This window comes from Suncus etruscus, chromosome 14 (assembly GCF_024139225.1).
Source record: "Suncus etruscus isolate mSunEtr1 chromosome 14, mSunEtr1.pri.cur, whole genome shotgun sequence".
Lineage (NCBI taxonomy): Eukaryota > Metazoa > Chordata > Mammalia > Eulipotyphla > Soricidae > Suncus > Suncus etruscus.
The window spans coordinates 24,136,853-24,154,686 of NC_064861.1; the positions used below are offsets into that span (position 1 = coordinate 24,136,853).

General features: G+C 41.4%; 3 protein-coding genes across 4 annotated transcripts in view; all 3 read right to left on the bottom strand.

Annotated features, from left to right (window-relative positions):
- LOC126027856 (protocadherin beta-6-like) overlaps nt 1–17,834 on the bottom strand; it is a 78,532-nt gene that overhangs the window by 35,962 nt on the left and 24,736 nt on the right. Inside the window, exon 1 of one of the 2 annotated variants that reach the window (XM_049786892.1) lies at nt 12,712–14,056. The exons of the other annotated variant lie outside the window; for it this stretch is intronic. Coding sequence (XP_049642849.1) covers nt 12,712–13,977 — 1,266 coding nt within the window. The 5' untranslated portion in view covers nt 13,978–14,056. Of the gene's footprint in view, nt 1–12,711; nt 14,057–17,834 lie in introns of those variants that run through there. 2 annotated transcript variants of the gene reach the window in all.
- Nucleotides 1,975–4,682, bottom strand: LOC126027852 (protocadherin beta-5-like). The gene has a single exon (XM_049786888.1). It carries the CDS (start codon nt 4,491–4,493, stop codon nt 2,082–2,084), a length of 2,412 nt encoding a protein of 803 aa, XP_049642845.1. The 5' UTR covers nt 4,494–4,682; the 3' UTR covers nt 1,975–2,081.
- Nucleotides 11,120–12,681, bottom strand: LOC126027495 (protocadherin beta-4-like; the record flags this gene model as incomplete). The annotated part of the gene is made up of 2 exons (XM_049786502.1): nt 11,120–11,149; nt 11,590–12,681. Coding segments are annotated over 2 exons (1,122 nt in total), but the record flags the coding sequence as incomplete, so codon positions are not given.

The window sequence follows — 17,834 nt, forward strand, 5'->3', positions numbered from 1 at the left end:
ATGGGATGCCAAGGATCAAAATTAAATCAGCCACATTCAGGGAAAATGCCCTACCCTCTGTACTATTGCTCTAACTCCAGATGTTATGAATGTCTACATCATTTTTGCTTACTAAACAAATTGTAACTCTTGGAAAACTTGGTTTCTTGTCAGGCTATAAACTATACGATGGTTGTGAATTTTTTTCTTCACAAATGCATTACCTGAAAATTCAGTAAAGTTGAGAAATGGCCAATTGCTATGTAATTTGAATGAAATTAGAAGAAGCATTTTCCCCCAATGAAGAATGCTCTTCCAAGGAGGAGATAATAAATATTTGGGAATAGAAAACAATATATGTCTCTGTAATCTTTGAAGTAATCAGTGATACTCTGAAACAGAAAAGTTTACTATTTGAATATAAAACAGTCAACTATAATTTAGTTGAGCCCAAATAAATAAGAATGAAAATGAATTGTCACTTTATTATAAATTACCTGATATTGGTGGGAAGTTAGAAAGAGGAATTATGCAAGTAATGCTGCAAGGATAACCAAATAATCATAAATATTGGTTGAATTGTGAAAGAAAATTTAATGGTTAATAAAGAAAAGTGTCACACATAGCATAAGAAAGGGAAATCTGACACGACCTAATATCCTGACACTATTATGTTCAGTAGGTCTTTGAGGACTCAAACTTTGAGAAAAATGAAGAGGGTGATGATTTGCATGCAGGAGGCCAAGGTTTGAAGTAGACCTGAGCACCACTAAATATGAACAAAAAAAAAATAAAACATTGAGAAACTGGAGGAGGAATTTGTAATAAATAACTTTGATTTTACTAAACAGTACCTTTAAGTTTCAAATTGCTAGAAAAAAAGCAAGGAGATAAAAAGCAATTTGTATTCTGTCAGAGAGTTTCAATTCAAGGAGAATGTTTTTAGCTGTTTGATTTTAAATTTCATTAACTTATGATGGTGTGGAAGGCACCAGTAAATGAACCCAGGGTGGCCTGCCCATAAAAACAAGGTGCTCTATCAGTAAGCTGCAACTCTGGTGTGCTTTTTTGTCTAGGGTGAGAATTAGATATTTGATCATTTTTTTGGACATGGGTTTTTTAATTGAAGAAAATTAGCATTATTGTAATCTTTTAACTCACTAGTTTAATGTCAATGCACTTATTAAATATTTGTTGCTTTATGGGGCGGGCACAGGGATTACTGTGTTCAGAGATCTGTATTGAAGGATTACTCCTAACTCTTTGTTCAGGGATTAGTTCTGATGATGCTGGAAATATTGAACCAGAATCCACTACATGCAAGGCAATTCCCTTAATGCCTGTCTTCCCAATGTACTATTTTTATGGCCTTCCTTTGTCCTTTAAATTGTGTTGGTATTTTTAAACACACTTCTTATATAAATTCACAAATTAAATATTCTAAAACATATACAGTCTGTACTCATAGAATAGTATTTACTATTATAGCATACTATATGGCATAGCAGATAGACCACTCGCTTTGTGATCAAGTCAATTCTTGGCACAGCATTTAGCCTATCAGAAGTGATCTCTGAGATGCAGAGCACAAAAAGTTAGCCCTGAGAATCACAGAGTATGGTTGGAGAGAGTGAGTGAGAGAGAAACTTTAAAAAAAATTATAGATTTACTAGGATTATCCAATACTTAATTTGAATGGCAAACTATTTCCAACGGACTTTTCCTATAGGACATTACCAGTGCATGGGGAGAAAACACGGGAAGAATGGGCTTGCTGAACTTGAATTCATTGGTGACAGCGCCCCCAGCCAGGCACACCGCATACCAGTAACTGTGGGAGAGAGTCCCCAAGTCCCAGGCTTTCAGCAGGTGACCTGGAAAAGGGCATCAGGCAGGCCTTGGTAACTTGTGAGCTGTAAGGAGAGTAAACCTACTTGAGCTGAAAAACCTGTAAGAAAAAACCTGTAAAAACCCTGTAAGAAAGTCATTATTTCATTTTGCAGTGAAGTGTATATAATCTGCAGATTCTTGCCCTCTTACTACACAGGGAGATTTCTAAAGTTAAACAGAAAAACTGAACATAAAAGGAGAGGTAACTACTATCACTGAATATTGATATTAAATTCATTTTGGAAGTTAGGGTTTTCTTCTATTTCCCGTCCAGGGGCATAGTCATGGAAATCGGGCAAAATGGGCTCGAGGAACTTGAAGTCATTGGTGCCAGCGCCCCCCGCCAGGCACACCTCATACCGGTAGCTGTGGGACAGGGTCCCCGCGCCATTGGCATCCAGCAGCTGTCCCGGAAAGAGCCCGTCGGGCAGACCCGGGTAGGGGTAGCCGCCCCCCGCCGCCGGCCCGGCCCGCCGGCACAGGCGCACGGCCACGAAGGCCAGCACCGAGAAGAGGAAGAGCGACGACACGCACGCCAAGGCCACCACCAGGTAGACGGTGAGGCGGTCGTCGGGTGCCGCGCCGGGCGCCGCGTCGGGCAGCGGCAGGAAGGGCTGCGAGAAGCCGTCCACCAGCAGCACGTGCAGCGTGACGCTGGCCGACAGCGGCGGCTCGCCATTGTCCCTGACCAGCACCAGCAGCCTGTGCTTGGGCGCGTCGCGCTCGCTGAGCGGCCGCGCCGTGCGCACCTCGCCATTGTGCGCCCACACGCTGAAGAGCCCGGGCTCCGTGGCCTTGAGCAGCTGGAAGGACAGCCAGGCGTTCTGGCCCGCGTCGCCGTCCACCGCCACCACCTTGCTCACCAGGTAGCCCGCCTCGGCCGCCCTGGGCACCAGCTCGCTGCACGCCGCCGACGCGTTCTGCAGCGGGTACAGCACGAAGGGCGCGTTGTCGTTGCGGTCCAGCACCTGCACGCGCACCCGCGCCTGGCCGCTCAGCGCGGGCGAGCCGCGGTCCTGCGCGCGCACAAAGAACTCGAAGGCGCGCAGCGCCTCGAAGTCCAGCGAGCGCAGCGCGAACAGCTGCCCGTTGTCCGCGTTGATGGACACCAGCGAGGCGAGCGGCAGCTGCACGGGCCAAGGCTCGGGGCCCGGCAGCAGCGAGTAGGTCAGCTGCGCGTTGCTGCCCGCGTCCGCGTCCGTGGCGCTCACGCTGCCGATGTGCAGCGCGGGGCTGTTGTTCTCGCCCACCAGCAGGGTGTAGGCGGGCTGGCTGAAGGCGGGGGCGTTGTCGTTCACGTCGGACACCTGCACCCTGATGGTGTGCTGCGTTGCCAGCCTGGGGATGCCCAGGTCTGTCGCGGTGATGGTGATGTTGTACTCCTCCTGCTGCTCTCTGTCCAGTGGTCTCTCTGTTACTAGTGTATAAAAGTTCTTGAATGTGGCCTTCAAGAGAAAGGGGAGCTCGTCCTGGATGGAGCAAACTATTCTCCCATTGTCCCCTGAGTCAGGATCTGAAACACTGAAAACAGCAACTACAGTCTCTGGGGAGTTTTCAGGGCAGGAGCTGGTGAGTGTGGACATGGTCAGCTCAGGGGCATTGTCATTCACATCAAGCACCTCTATTACCACGGTACACTTTCCAGAAAAGCCCCCACCATCTGTAGCTGCAATTTCCAAATTGTAGTATCTAGTTGTCTCAAAATCCAACGCCATTCTCAGACGGATTTCTCCTGTTACCTCATCTATTACAAATGGCTGTGTAAGGTCATCACCTTGGAAGAGAGAGTAGGTGATTTCCCCATTTGTTCCAGCATCCAAATCTCTAGCAGACACCATGGCAACCAAGAAGTTTAGAGGGCTGTTCTCAGAGACTTGTACCTCATAGAGAGACTGTAGAAACTCAGGAGCATTGTCATTGATATCCATGACCACAATGTGGACTATGGTGGTCCCTGATCTGGGGGGAGTCCCACCATCCAATGCAGTGAGTGTTAAAATGATCTCTGGCTGCTCCTCCCGGTCCAGCGCTTTGTCCAGCACCAGCTCTGAGTATTTTCTACCATCTCCACGAATACGGGTGACAACATGAAAATGGGAGTTGGGGCTTATAGTGTAGTTCTGCACAGTATTGTTCCCTATGTCAATATCCTGAGCTATTTTCAAAGGAAACACAGTCCCTGGCAGCACACTTTCCGGAATTTTTAGGAGCATTTCTTTCTCTGGGAACTCAGGGGAATGATCATTTATATCTATGAGCTGCAGATCAACTTGAAAAAGCTGCACCGGATTTTCCAGTAGCAATTGGAAATGTAGAATGCAGGGCTCTGTCTCCCCACACAGCACCTCCCGGTCTAATTTTTGGTGCAGAAGTAAATCCCCGGTCTTTGATTCAAGCTGCAAGAGCTGTTTCTTTCCTTTGTGATGGATTCGCGCACCCCGGGAGCCTAGTTCCCTCAAAATGAGCCCCAGGTCCTTTGCCAGATTGGCCACCAAGTAGCCACTGTCTCTTTCTTCAGGAAGGGAATACCTAATCGTTTCAGAGTCAGCCTCCCACAAAAACAATAATATAGCAAGAAAGAGAACTTGCCTTTTCCGTGAGGTGTTGGCTAGCGCAGTCTCCATCCTTCAGACTCCTTCAGAGAGCTTGCAGGGTCTTCTATCCGGAATCCAATTAATCAAAGGACTTGCTAAATAGCCTGGAATTAGATCTTTCTAAGTGCCTTCCTTTCTTTAGAAGAATGCCCCCTCTGAGGATCCCTGGCTCAGGGGCTTCCCTAAAATGCTTGCAGCTTCCTAGGAAGCAGCCTGAGTTCTGGTGCGGGGCTTAATGGCAGCCCGGTATCCTGAGTCCTTCAAACGTATGCCTAGCCTGCAGCGCCACCAGGCGTTCAGATTTACTATAGCAAATAGTCTTTACCATATAATTCAAACTATAATTGAAGTGTGTACCACTATTCTTTTTAAGTAACAGAAGAATTCCCTATTGCTTTATCAGTTCTTAGTTATTAGTTCATAAGAACGTTTTGATAATTAATTTAAATGGAATACTCTTCAAAATAAAAAATATATTTTAAGTGTCTTTGAGTACATGAAGAATTTTCTTGTGGATTTTTTGTTTGTTTGTTTTGTTTAATCAACACTGAATACTCAGGGATACTCCTGGCTTGGTGTTTGAATGTTGCTCCTGTTGTGATTCAAGTGGCCTTTACGACCGGCGTCAGTAGCTTCAAGTGTTTTTTCTTTTTAGTTTGGGCGCGATGAACCATGTGTTTTTTAGCAGAAACCCTATCTCCAGCATGAAAAACATTGTCTCCTAATTATTGTGTGAATTTCTTGATTGAATATATCAGTAATTAAGTAAATTACAATTTTCCAAAATTGTTTTTATTTTAAGATATGTATATTAGAAAGGGGCAAAATAAAATGTGTATAACTCAATGAATATTCACAATGAATAACACCCCTAAGCAGAACCTAAATTAGAACCAAAATGGATTCTAAAACCAGAAGTGAATTCCTATCTGGTCACCACTCTCCTCCCTTAAAAGTGGGTACTTTCCTGATTTATTGGTTCATTTTGAGGGGATCTTTATCTAAACTTCAATATCAATGAACATGTGGAGTACTAAATATGATAAACTCATCTGTGATGTTACAACTGATTTATGTCTATTGCCTTCTACTGCATATTAGGTACCATACCACAATTAGTTTATTCATCCAGTTGAGGGACAATGGGGCTTTCCAGTTTAGGGCTATTTTCAGTAGTGATACAATGAACATTTTGGTAGATAGCTTTTGGTGGCTATACGTGCAATCATATTAATACATTGTTGTTGTTATTAATACATAGACAAACTATTTTATATAGTAATGTACACATATAAATAGTTTTAGCAAATGCTATATTTGATAGTTTTTAAATGCAGTTTTATAAGAAATGACAAAGATGGAGAGTTCCAGTTTCTCCATAACCTGGACAACATCTAATAATCTTCCTGTTAGCCCTTCTGGGGTGATATAATGTAATAACTTGAACATTTTCTGAATTAAATTTAGCATTATTTCCCATTTGTTTTATTTTTTAAGAGTCCAATTTTGTGAAGTGATTATTAAGGCTGTGTATTTTTCTTTTTGGAACATCTGAGTTTTTCTAGTATCGATAGCTCTAGGTGCTGGGGTAGGGATTTGAACTCAGGATATTGTATCTACAAGGTACCTGCTATGTCTCTTAAACTATCTCCCTTCTCCGATACTTGCAACTTTTTCTTATTTATTTATTTCCCTGCATATGAATATGTTACTTTTCAAACATATATAAGTTTAACAAATATCATATCTCAATTTCCATATGGAAACTCACTATGACAGTGTGTGTTTGTGTGTGTGTGTGTGTGTGTGTGTGTGTGTGTGTTTGGTAGGAAAGGAGTTAGGGATTGACTTCAGGGTTTTGCATGCAAAACTGTGCTCTACTACTAAGTTATCCCTGGAACTAATACTATTATTGAGTTTCTTTAAAATATTTCTTAATAGTTAATGAAATATGTTTATTGCTACATTTAAGTTTATACCTATGGTACAAAATTATAGTATGCAAAATAACTTGCCTCTCAACTACCACCAGAGTACTGTTGTGGTGTCACTGTACTTGGCCTCTGACTTCCTTCCCACTCCCTCAGACTCTTCCCTCTCTACCCAATCTCGGTTGTGTATTCAAAACTCAAGAGTCATTAGCTGCTATCCATTTCTTTATTGTTTTAATATGACACATGTGTATAAGATCATTTGGTATTTTTCTTCTCTGACGAATTTGTTTAACATGATAGCTTTTAACACCATCCACTTGTTGAAAGTTCAAGAATTCATCTTTTCTTATAGCTGAGTAATATTCCTTTTATAAACTGTAATTTCTATATTTATTCATCTGTCATTGAGTATGTGGATTGTTGCCAAATGTTGTCTATTATCAATTGTACTGCAACAAACATAGGTGAGAATTTATCATTTTGAACTTGGTTTTTGTTTTTGTTTTTGAAGCCACAACTGGTGACTCTAAGGGGTTACTCCTGGCTATGCAAAGAAAAATCGCTCCTGGTTGGGGTACCATATGGGGCACCACGGTCCATCCTAGGTTAGCGCTTGCAATGCAGATGCCTTACCACTCTGGCCCCTGAACTGTTATGTTTTGTGTGTTTTAGGATGCCAAGAGTTAAAAATCATTGAATCATACAGAAGTTTCATTATAAATGTTTGACATCTCTATACTATTTTTCATAGAGAGTAAATCATGTTACCAACAGTGCATGAAGATTCCTTTGCCACAGCATCACCAGATATATTGTCTCCAATAATTTTTTATAGGTTATTCTCTCTGATATGGTAAGTTTCCTATTGTTGGTTCAATTTTCCCCCTGATAATATGATATTTATGATCACTTTTCTCTCTGATTACTATATGTTTTCTTCAGGAAATATTTTTCATTTTCTTTACTCAATATTTTGTTTTCTTTTCTTCTCTTTTTTATTGAGACCATTTTACTCACTTTTTGATAGAGGGTTATTTTGTTGTTGTTTTTGTTGTTGTGTAGAATTTTATGAATATTACATATATTTAGGATTTGTCAAGTTATCTTTTGTGTGTTTCTTTTAATTCTATATATATTTAATTCTGGGTTTATCATAAGTCTCTTCTGTGAGAATCATCATCTACAAATCATATATTTTTAAATTGAGCATCAATTTTACATATATTGTTTTCTCTCATTTGGATTTTATTTTGCCACACCTAGCAGTTCTCAGAGCAAACTCCTAGGTTTGCACTCAGGGATCACTTCTGGAAGTCCTGAGGAGACCATAGGTGGTGCTGTAGCTCTGCAACCTGGCTGGTTTGGCCACATGCAAGACAAGTACCCTACTGACTGTACTATCACTTCAGCCTTCATGAATTCCTTATAATAAAGTTCTTGTTACTTTTCTTTATGCCTGAATTTAAAATTTATTGTTTTGGGGCCACATCCATAGGTGCTCAGGGGTCACTGTAGAATCAAGGATCACTTCTTGTGGTACTCAGATGGGGGTAGGAACCATTTATCATGCTAGAGATCAAACTTGCTGCATTCATACAAACTACACACTAAAATAATCAAATACTGGGGTTGGAGAAATAGAAATAGTATAGTATATAGTATATTTAGTATATCTTGCCAACCCTAATAGTTAGATATTTTAAATGATTCATCATAATTCGTTTCACTATTCCTTTATGTCTATATACTAATAAGTCATCTAAATAGTTTCTAATGGCAGATATTATATATTAGATTCTAGAATTAATTTTCATTTATAGATTTATTCTGTGAATTAAATAGTTTTATTTTAATCTAGTTTCTTAATTTCTTGCCTTTAATGTAACACTCATACACATTAACAAATGTCATTGCCAGTTGATTATAATTAATCAATCTGTGTGTCATTTAAATTGGCATTTCCCTTTTATATTTTTTGTTTTGAGACATACCTAGAAGTACTCAAGAGTTACTCTTGACTCTGTACTCAGAAATTACTTCTGGCAGGCACTGGGGACCATGTGGATTGACAGGGATCAAACTTGGATAAACTATGTACCTGCTGCTGTTGCACTGGTCCCTGTATTATCTATCATCTTCTAGATCTTATTCCACTTGTGTGTGCATCTATGCATATACTAATAATTTCATGTTGACTGATATGTATTTTTGTACAATTTCCAGTGTCTGATGATATTGTCTTCCTCCAGAAAGTTAATCTCTGGTGTAGCAATTCTACAGCAGTTAAGGTGCTTACCTTGTACAGAGCCAACACAGTTTGAGACCCAGCACTGTATATGGTTCCCCTGAGCACTGCCAATGAGTGATTCCTGAAGCAGAACCAGGAGAACTACCCTGAGAACAACAATCAAATGTGGCCAAAAATACAAACAGAAAGCTATTATATTGAAATAGCGAATAATAAGTGGAGCAGTAATGAAAGTTGACTACCTTACTGCAAGTCTTTATTTACACATTATATATTTATTTATGTTTAAAACTTTTGTCTAAGAATGAGTCATCTGGGCCAAAGCTATAGTAAAGTGGTAAGACACTTGCCTTGCATGTGTCTGACAGGTTTCAATTCCCAGAACACCCCTGAGACCACCCACCTGAGCACAAAGCTAGAAGTGATTTCTGAGACCACAAAAGTGACCCAAACATTTTTAAAAGGGCATTTATTGTTCTAAGTAACTAGTAAAACATTTTCCTTGTGCCATACCTGGTGAATCCTAGGGACTATTCCTGTTTCTATGTTTGGGTACCACTTCACTCCCTGTTGTGTTGGGATAACCATACTCTCCTAAAGATCAAAATGGTGTCATCAAGGCAAGGCAAGGTGTGCTCTATACTATCTTTCCAATTCAGTTCCACTTTTTCATTTCATTTCACAGACAGAATAAAGGCTAAAACATATGTAGCAAGAATAACGTTAGGGCCGAAAAGGTGGTGCTAGAGATAAGGCATCTGCCTTACAAGCACTAGCCTAGGACGAACCATAGTTTGATACCCTGGCATCCCATATGGTCCCCCCACCAAGCCAGGAGAGGTTTCTGAGCACAAAGCCAGGAGTAACTCTGAACATCAAATGGTGTGGCAAAAAATAACTTTAAAATAATTTTGTTAAAATCTGTCCAGTTATACTAGGTATGATGTGAAAAAAATCTGTTATCACTTGATAATCAAACTTGCACAAAATAACCAAGAATCTTTGAATTTAGATACTTATTTTTATTTTTTATTTTTTTAATCCTCAAGAATTACTCTTGGAGCTGCAAAAAGGAATCACTAGGGGCTCAGGGAACTATGCTCAGGGGACCATAAATGTGATCATATTGAAACCAGGTTGACAATGTGTAAGGTACACTTGCTTGCTCTAATATCAGTAAGAGATTCTTTTTTTTTTTTTTTTGGTTTTTGGGCCACACCCGGCGGTGCTCAGGGGTTACTCCTGGCTGTCTGCTCAGAAATAGCTCCTGGCAGGCACGGGGGACCATATGGGACCCCGGGATTCGAACCAACCACCTTTGGTCCTGGATCGGCTGCTTGCAAGGCAAACGCCACTGTGCTATCTCTCCGGATCCAGTAAGAGATTCTTTACTCTTTTGAGAAGTGGGAGGAAGCTACAGAAAACCTGTAATACTTGAGCAATACACTTAAACTTTTATTTGTTGGGCAAAAGATAGAATAAAATCGTATAATAGCTCTATTTATAAATGAAAACTTAATATCGATTTGTCTTCATATAAGGTCTGAGATGTTTTTCATTTGTTTTTTTCAGCTACCTGGATGTCCTGGCTAAGTTGCTCAGGGATCACTGACAATATTACCATGAAATACTGGGAGTCAAACCTTTTATACACAAAGTACCTGCACTGTCTTTGAGCTATTTTCCCAGCCCAGAAACTTGACTCTTCTGGTGGATTTGAGGGACAAACCCTGTGGTGGGTTTGGGAACAAGGAGTGCTGAAGGGGATGGAACCTGGGTGTCTGAATGAAAGCAAATAACCTATCGACTAACATATCTCTCGCACTTCATTTCTACAATTTTTGGATTGTAACTGGTTGACAATTTTTGGTGAAAAGAATGTCCAATTATATAAGATATTCTTTCTGTCATTTATAATAATAACTTAAAATGCTAAAAATAATGTATATTTATAGTCTTTGCAATGATCCATGAAATCCCAAAATACTCAAAATTATATTATATTATAGATCTTGCAATGAGAATATCACATGTTAGTGTGTTAATATTTTAATGAAGTGCACAGTTAAGTACAATTGGGAGAAACAAGTCTGGATATGTATATGTATATATATGTATATATATTTTTAGCACAAAATGTCCTAGGTTGTTACAGAAAATTAAAATAATTTGCAAGGATAAAGCAGTGTGATAAAAACAAAGGTCACCATATATAAAAATGTAAGATCATATAAAACATTAAGCTATTTCAATAAAAATTCATGAGTGGGAAATTGGTTTAAAAAATAATTTGGGGGGGCAGAGAGATAGCATGGAGGTAGGGTGTTTGCCTTACACGTAGAAGGATGATGGCTCGATTCCTGGCATCCCATATGGTCCCCGGAGCCTACCAGGAGTGATTTCTGAGCACATGGCCAGAAGTAACCCCTGAGCACAGCCAGATGTGACCCAAAAAACAAAAACAAAATTTCTTCTCACTCTATGTAAGTGTTAGTTCTGGAAAGCTGACCGGAAAAAGAAAGTAAAATGAGGAAAAAATACGCAATCAATATTCAGTGCAAGTAAAAGCTAAGGGAATTAGTATTTTCAGAAATAGACTTGAGTATAATGAGGAAATGCATAAATATTTTGGCAAATACATATTTAGACAGCAATGCAATTTTTCAAAATAAGCGATGCAAAGGGAGCTGTGTTGAACAAAGTCAATTAAATGTTCAATGAACAATTAATTAAATACAAATTTTTTTTTTTTTTTTTTTTTTGGTTTTTGGGCCACACCCGTTTGACGCTCAGGGGTTACTCCTGGCTATGTGCTCAGAAATCGCCCCTGGCTTGGGGGGACCATATGGGACGCCGGGGGATCGAACCGCGGTCCTTCCTTGGCTAGCGCTTGCAAGGCAGACACCTTACCTCCAGCGCCACCTACCCGGCCCCAATTAAATACAAAATTATTTGTGTTGTTGGGGGTTTCTTTACTTTGGCTATCAGAGCTCTGAAGGAAGAGGTTGGGGTACAATGGCTTCAGGAATTTGAACTCACCAGTGCTAGGATCTCCAGACATGCACACCTCATACTGGTAGCTGTGGGACAGGGTCCCCGCGCCGCTGGCGTCCAGCAGCTGTCCCGGAAAGGGCCCGTCGGGCAGACCCGGGTAGGGGTAGCCGCCCCCCGCCGCCGGCCCGGCCCGCCGGCACAGGCGCACGGCCACGAAGGCCAGCACGGAGAAGAGGAAGAGCGACGACACGCACGCCAAGGCCACCACCAGGTAGACGGTGAGGCGGTCGTCGGGCGCCGCGCCGGCCGCCGCGTCGGGCAGCGGCAGGAAGGGCTGCGAGAAGCCGTCCACCAGCAGCACGTGCAGCGTGACGCTGGCCGACAGCGGCGGCTCGCCATTGTCCCTGACCAGCACCAGCAGCCTGTGCTTGGGCGCGTCGCGCTCGCTGAGCGGCCTCGCCGTGCGCACCTCGCCATTGTGCGCCCACACGCTGAAGAGCCCGGGCTCCGTGGCCTTGAGCAGCTGGAAGGACAGCCAGGCGTTCTGGCCCGCGTCGCCGTCCACCGCCACCACCTTGCTCACCAGGTAGCCCGCCTCGGCCGCCCTGGGCACCAGCTCGCTGCACGCCGCCGACGCGTTCTGCAGCGGGTACAGCACGAAGGGCGCGTTGTCGTTGCGGTCCAGCACCTGCACGCGCACCCGCGCCTGGCCGCTCAGCGCGGGCGAGCCGCGGTCCTGCGCGCGCACAAAGAACTCGAAGGCGCGCAGCGCCTCGAAGTCCAGCGAGCGCAGCGCGAACAGCTGCCCGTTGTCCGCGTTGATGGACACCAGCGAGGCGAGCGGCGGCTGCGGGGGCCGCGGCTCGGGGCCCGGCAGCAGCGAGTAGGTCAGCTGCGCGTTGCTGCCCGCGTCCGCGTCCGTGGCGCTCACGCTGCCGATGTGCAGCGCGGGGCTGTTGTTCTCGCCCACCAGCAGGGTGTAGGAGGGCTGGCTGAAGGCGGGGGCGTTGTCGTTCACGTCGGACACCTGCACCCTGATGGTGTGCTGAGTTGACAGCCTGGGGGTGCCCAGGTCTGTCGCTGTGATGGTGATGTTGTACTCCTCCTGCTGCTCTCGGTCCAGGGATCCTTCTGTGACCAAGGTATAAAAATTTTCCACCGATGGTTTTAAAAGAAAGGGAAGATTGTTTTCTATAGAACAAATGACTTGTTGATTTTGTCCCGAGTCTGCATCGGATACACTGAATACTGCCACCATAGTATCTGGCAGATTTTCAGGGATGCGACTGTTGAGTGAGGACAAGATTAATTCCGGGGCATTGTCATTCACATCCAGGACCTTAATGAGAACAGAACATTTTCCTGATAGTCCCCCACCATCCGTAGCCTCAACGTCCACCTGATAAGATTGAACTTCCTCAAAATCTAACATCTTCATCAGTCGAATTTCCCCTGTAACTAGGTTAATTTCAAAGGGCTGGTTAGCGTCAACTTGAAATAGAGCATAAGTGATCTCCCCATAAAGTCCCGCGTCTAAATCTTTTGCAGAGACTCTGATTGCCAGAGAGCCAATGGGAGTGTTTTCAGGGATCTCAACGTCATAAAGTTCCTGTGAAAATTCTGGGGCATTGTCATTGATGTCCAGTACCTGAATCCGAATTTCTGTGGTCCCTGTCCTGGGCGGAGACCCACCATCCAGCGCTGTGAGGATTAGACTGAAATCAGGCTGCTCCTCTCTGTCCAAAGCCTTTTCCAGAACCAGCTCGGGGAACTTCCTCCCATCATTTCGATTGCGAGTAAAAATGTTGAAATGGAGGTTAGGGCTGATTCTGTAGCTCTGGAGGCTGTTGCTACCAGTGTCTAAATCCTGTGCCATTTTCAAAGGAAATGCTTTTCCAGGTGTGGCAATTTCTGATATTTTTAGTACCATTTCTCTGGTGGGGAACTCTGGGGAGTGATCATTTATATCTTGGATTCTTAAGGCAGCCTGGAAAAACTGCAAGGGATTTTCCAGTAACACCTGGAACGGTAGCACACAGGGTTCTGTGGAACCGCACAGCTCCTCCCGATCCGGTTTCTCTTTTATCAGCAAATCATAGGTGTGCGGACTAAATTGCAAATGCTGTCTATTCCCCTTGAAAACAATCCGAGCTCCCCGGGCTGCCAGTTCTCCCATTTGGAGTCCCAGATCCTTTGTCAAGTTGGCTACCACCGTGCCACTTTCTGTCTCCTCCAGCACAGAATACTGAATCGTTTCTGAATCCACCTCCCACCAAAGCAGCAATAAAATGAAGGTCACTACTTGCCTTTTCTTGCAGTGTGCTTTTGTTTGTGCCATCTCTATTGTTATGCCTGTTCCACACTCAATTACAAAGTCCAAAAATCACGAAGACCCTCCAAAATGTCTTCTTTGTTAGTGAAATTCCTGTTCTTCACCCAGCTCAACTGAGCTAGCTTCAGCAGTAAGATGTTCTGTACCGTTCCCTGGGTTCTCAGAAATGGAGTCCAAACAATTTTCATTCACTGGCTTAGCCTACACTGCCACCATGCGTTCATACTGATAACTTCATTAGACTGTTGAAAAAAATATTGCCAAATGTCTTATACTCTCGACTTTTAGATCAAACCTGCGTCTTTTAAATTGTAGTTTGTTAACCACACAAAAATTACTAAGGAATCTTGTGTGTGTTTGATCTTGAATCATTTATTCTGCTGTTGCTAAGAAAAATCTGTCCATCAATAAATGTTCTCATTTAGACTAATATTTAAGAAGCACTTCTTTAGATAATTCAAGATTCCTTTTATCATCAGTTCTTACCTTTTAACAAAAAATTTTATCTTAGTTATTACCATTTATAAGTATGAGAATTTATTGAAGGAGCTCATTTGTAGATTTATGAGTACCGTTTGTTTCTCCAGCACACATAGGCAGACTATACAAAATTTAAACATTGCTTAAATATACCAATGGTATTATTTTCTAAATTGAATGACTCAAAATATGGCAAGAACAAGAAAACTTTATTTTTATTATACTTGCACAGTGAGAAATGTGAAATATGTTTATACTTCTTGGATGCTACAGAATTTGATCACATACTATTGCTATTTCCACACTCATCTTAGAAGATTCACAAAAAATTAGAGCATTTAATCTCTATATATATTAAAACATACAAATAGGTTATTTATGTGAACACATAAAACAGAAAAATACACCTAATATAATAAATTTTATATTTAGTTTATACTATGGTGAAGTTATTAAAGTCAAGCAAGAATAACTTTAGGCAAAATGATGAAAGATTAAATACTGAGTAAATTTTTAGGGTCCAGATCAGTGGTGCAGATTATGGCATTTGCCTTGCATGCTGCTGACCTAGGATGGACTGTGGTTGGATCCCCCAGGTCCCATATGGTCCTCCAAACCAGGATCAATTTCTGAGCACATAGCCAGGAGTAATCCCTAAGCATCACAGGGTGTGGCCCAAAACCCAAATAAATAAAATACTGAATTTATTTTTAAATACCTCAGTTCTATGTATAATAAAGCTAAATAAATTTTAAACCCTAAACATAAAATTTATTTTGTGTTTGAAAGGTATTTTTATCTAGAAGTCAAAAGTGTGATTCTGGGATACTCTGACATGGTTCACTTGAAAATTATACTAGGTATAGTCTTTCTAGGTATCAAAGAATTAAAAAAAAAACAAACATTTACAGGGCCAGAGAGATAGCACAGCTGTAAGGCATTTGCCTTGCCTGCAGCTGACCCAGGAAGGACCTGGGTTTGATCTCAACATCCCATATGGTCCTGAAGTCAGGAGTGATTTCTGAGCAGAAAGCCAGGAGTAACCCTTGAGTGTCACTGGGTGTGGCCCAAAAACAAACTAACTAAAAAAATTTACAAATATTGAATAGATTTCATTTCCTCTCTGAACAAAATTGATTTAAGCTCAATCCTAAATCCTTTCTATGAACATTCTGACTCTCACTAGTGTGATTCCAGCATCCCAATATGTATTTATTCTCTTCCAGCAGTGCCACCAGACATCCTCCAAGACAGTTTATTAAATGTTTTTTCTTTATTTTAAGGAAGATTTTTATCAGTTGTAAAGTATATTAAAAACATATTTAAAGTATATTAGAACATTGAAATGTGTTGGAGAATGTTGATTGTTATGATGAAACGAAGTTAAAATCTCAATAGGATGCCTAAGAGTTTTATTTTATGTTTTTGTTTATTGGTTTTAGGGCCTTCATTCAGGTTACTTCTACAGAAATCACTCTTGTTGGTGCTGGGGGAACCATAAGGGATGCCAACATAGAACTGGGTCAACTGTGTGCAAGGCCCTATCTGCTGTACTATCACTCCAGCCCCTGAGAAATGAGCTTTTAGTGGAAAGTAAGTAGCAAAAGATTCCTCTAGGACAGTTCATCTCTTTTTTTATCCTCTTTTACCTTGATGGAGGTGAAGTGATAGGCTGTTTATAAATATGTTTCTTAATGACAATCATTAAATGGTCTTATTATGGCAAAAGTTTAATATATATAGTTAATAAAGAAAAATTTCTTTGTATAAATTTCCCAATTTCAGAGTAAAGGTTCATTCTAACCTTTTTAAGTCGTTGAGAGACTGTGTTGAAGTCTCCAACTTGAATAGTGAATCTATTTCTCTTTTCAGTTCTATCAATTTTTCACTCTATGCTTCCCACTTAGTGTTTACTCTTATATAACTATTTTCTTTACTTTTGGGGAGAGCCACACCCAGCAGTGCTCAAGACTAACTCTTGGCACTGCATTCAAAGATCACTGAGTGGTGTTCTGGGGAACACATAGTAAACTGGGGATTGATACCTGGTTGTCCGCATCAAGACAAAGCTCCTTACCCCTAGAGAATCTCTCTAGTCCCATGTATAGCTATTTTCTTAAATGTTTTTATAAATATCAGAAATAGATGCTGCATCAATCTGATCTGTACCATGTGAACAAATGAATCTATTCATATAAACCACACCTCATTTAATAATATGAAACATTTTAATTTGTACATATTTTGTAATATAAGTATAATCATTATACAATAAACCTTGATCTCTATACACAACATGGAAAATCAGTGTGAAACATTTATGCTTATGTATGTTAAAGTGAAGTATTGTAGTTTTACATTAAATTACTTCTAATTGAGATGCCAGCACCCTTCTGCCTCTCTACTCTGCTGTCCTGCATTTTCGGCCTGATTTCATCCTGGGTGCTGCTCATCTGCCAACCTGCCTTCCCGTGAGCCTTCCGTGGAGGTTAACAGCAGCTGAGGATAGAATCAGTACACTGGAAGATGAGATGCATAACAATTACATACAGCAGAAGAAATTGGAAAAAAGCCTCAAAGCAAATGATCAAACAATGGAAAAATTACTCAAAGAATGGGAACAGATGAAAATAGAAGTCTATGATAAGCTCAACAAAAACAACTTAAGAATCATTGGAGTCCCAGAGACTCAGGAAGAAAATCTCCAGGAAGAATCAACAGTCAAGAACATCATTAAAGAGAAACTACCAGAGCTAATGAATACATGCGATCAAATCCTGCATGCCCGAAGAGTGCCAACTAAAAGAGACCCCAGAAAAAACACCCCAAGACACATCCTAGTCACAATGACGAATCCCATAGATAGAGACAGAATTCTGAAAGCAGCAAGATCGAAAAGAGAAATTACATTCAAGGGAACATCCTTGAGATTTACTGCAGACCTGTCACCAGAAACACTCAAGGCCAGAAGGCAGTGGTGGGACATAGTGACAAAACTCAATGAAATAAATGCTTCGCCTAGAATACTGCACCCAGCAAAATTCACTTTCAGGTTTAAAGGAACAATACATAGTTTCACAGACAAACAACAGCTCAAAAACTTCACAGACTCAAAACCATTCTTAAAAGAAAAACTGAACGGCATACTTTAAGACAAGGCTTACCAACAGACACACCAAACTTTAATATAAAGATGGCACTAACTCCCAGGACAATTCTTTCTCTCAATGTCAATGGACTAAATGCACCAGTTAAGAGACACAGAGTGGCTAAATGGATCAAAAAACTCAATCCAACCTTCTGCTGCCTACAAGAAACGCACCTGAATAGTCAGAACAAACATAGACTCAAAATAAAAGGCTGGAGGAAAATCATTCAAGCAA

Excerpts from the sequence above, each read along its gene's own strand:
- LOC126027852 (XM_049786888.1), bottom strand. The coding sequence starts at position 4,493 with ATGGAGACTGCGCTAGCCAACACCTCACGGAAAAGGCAAGTTCTCTTT.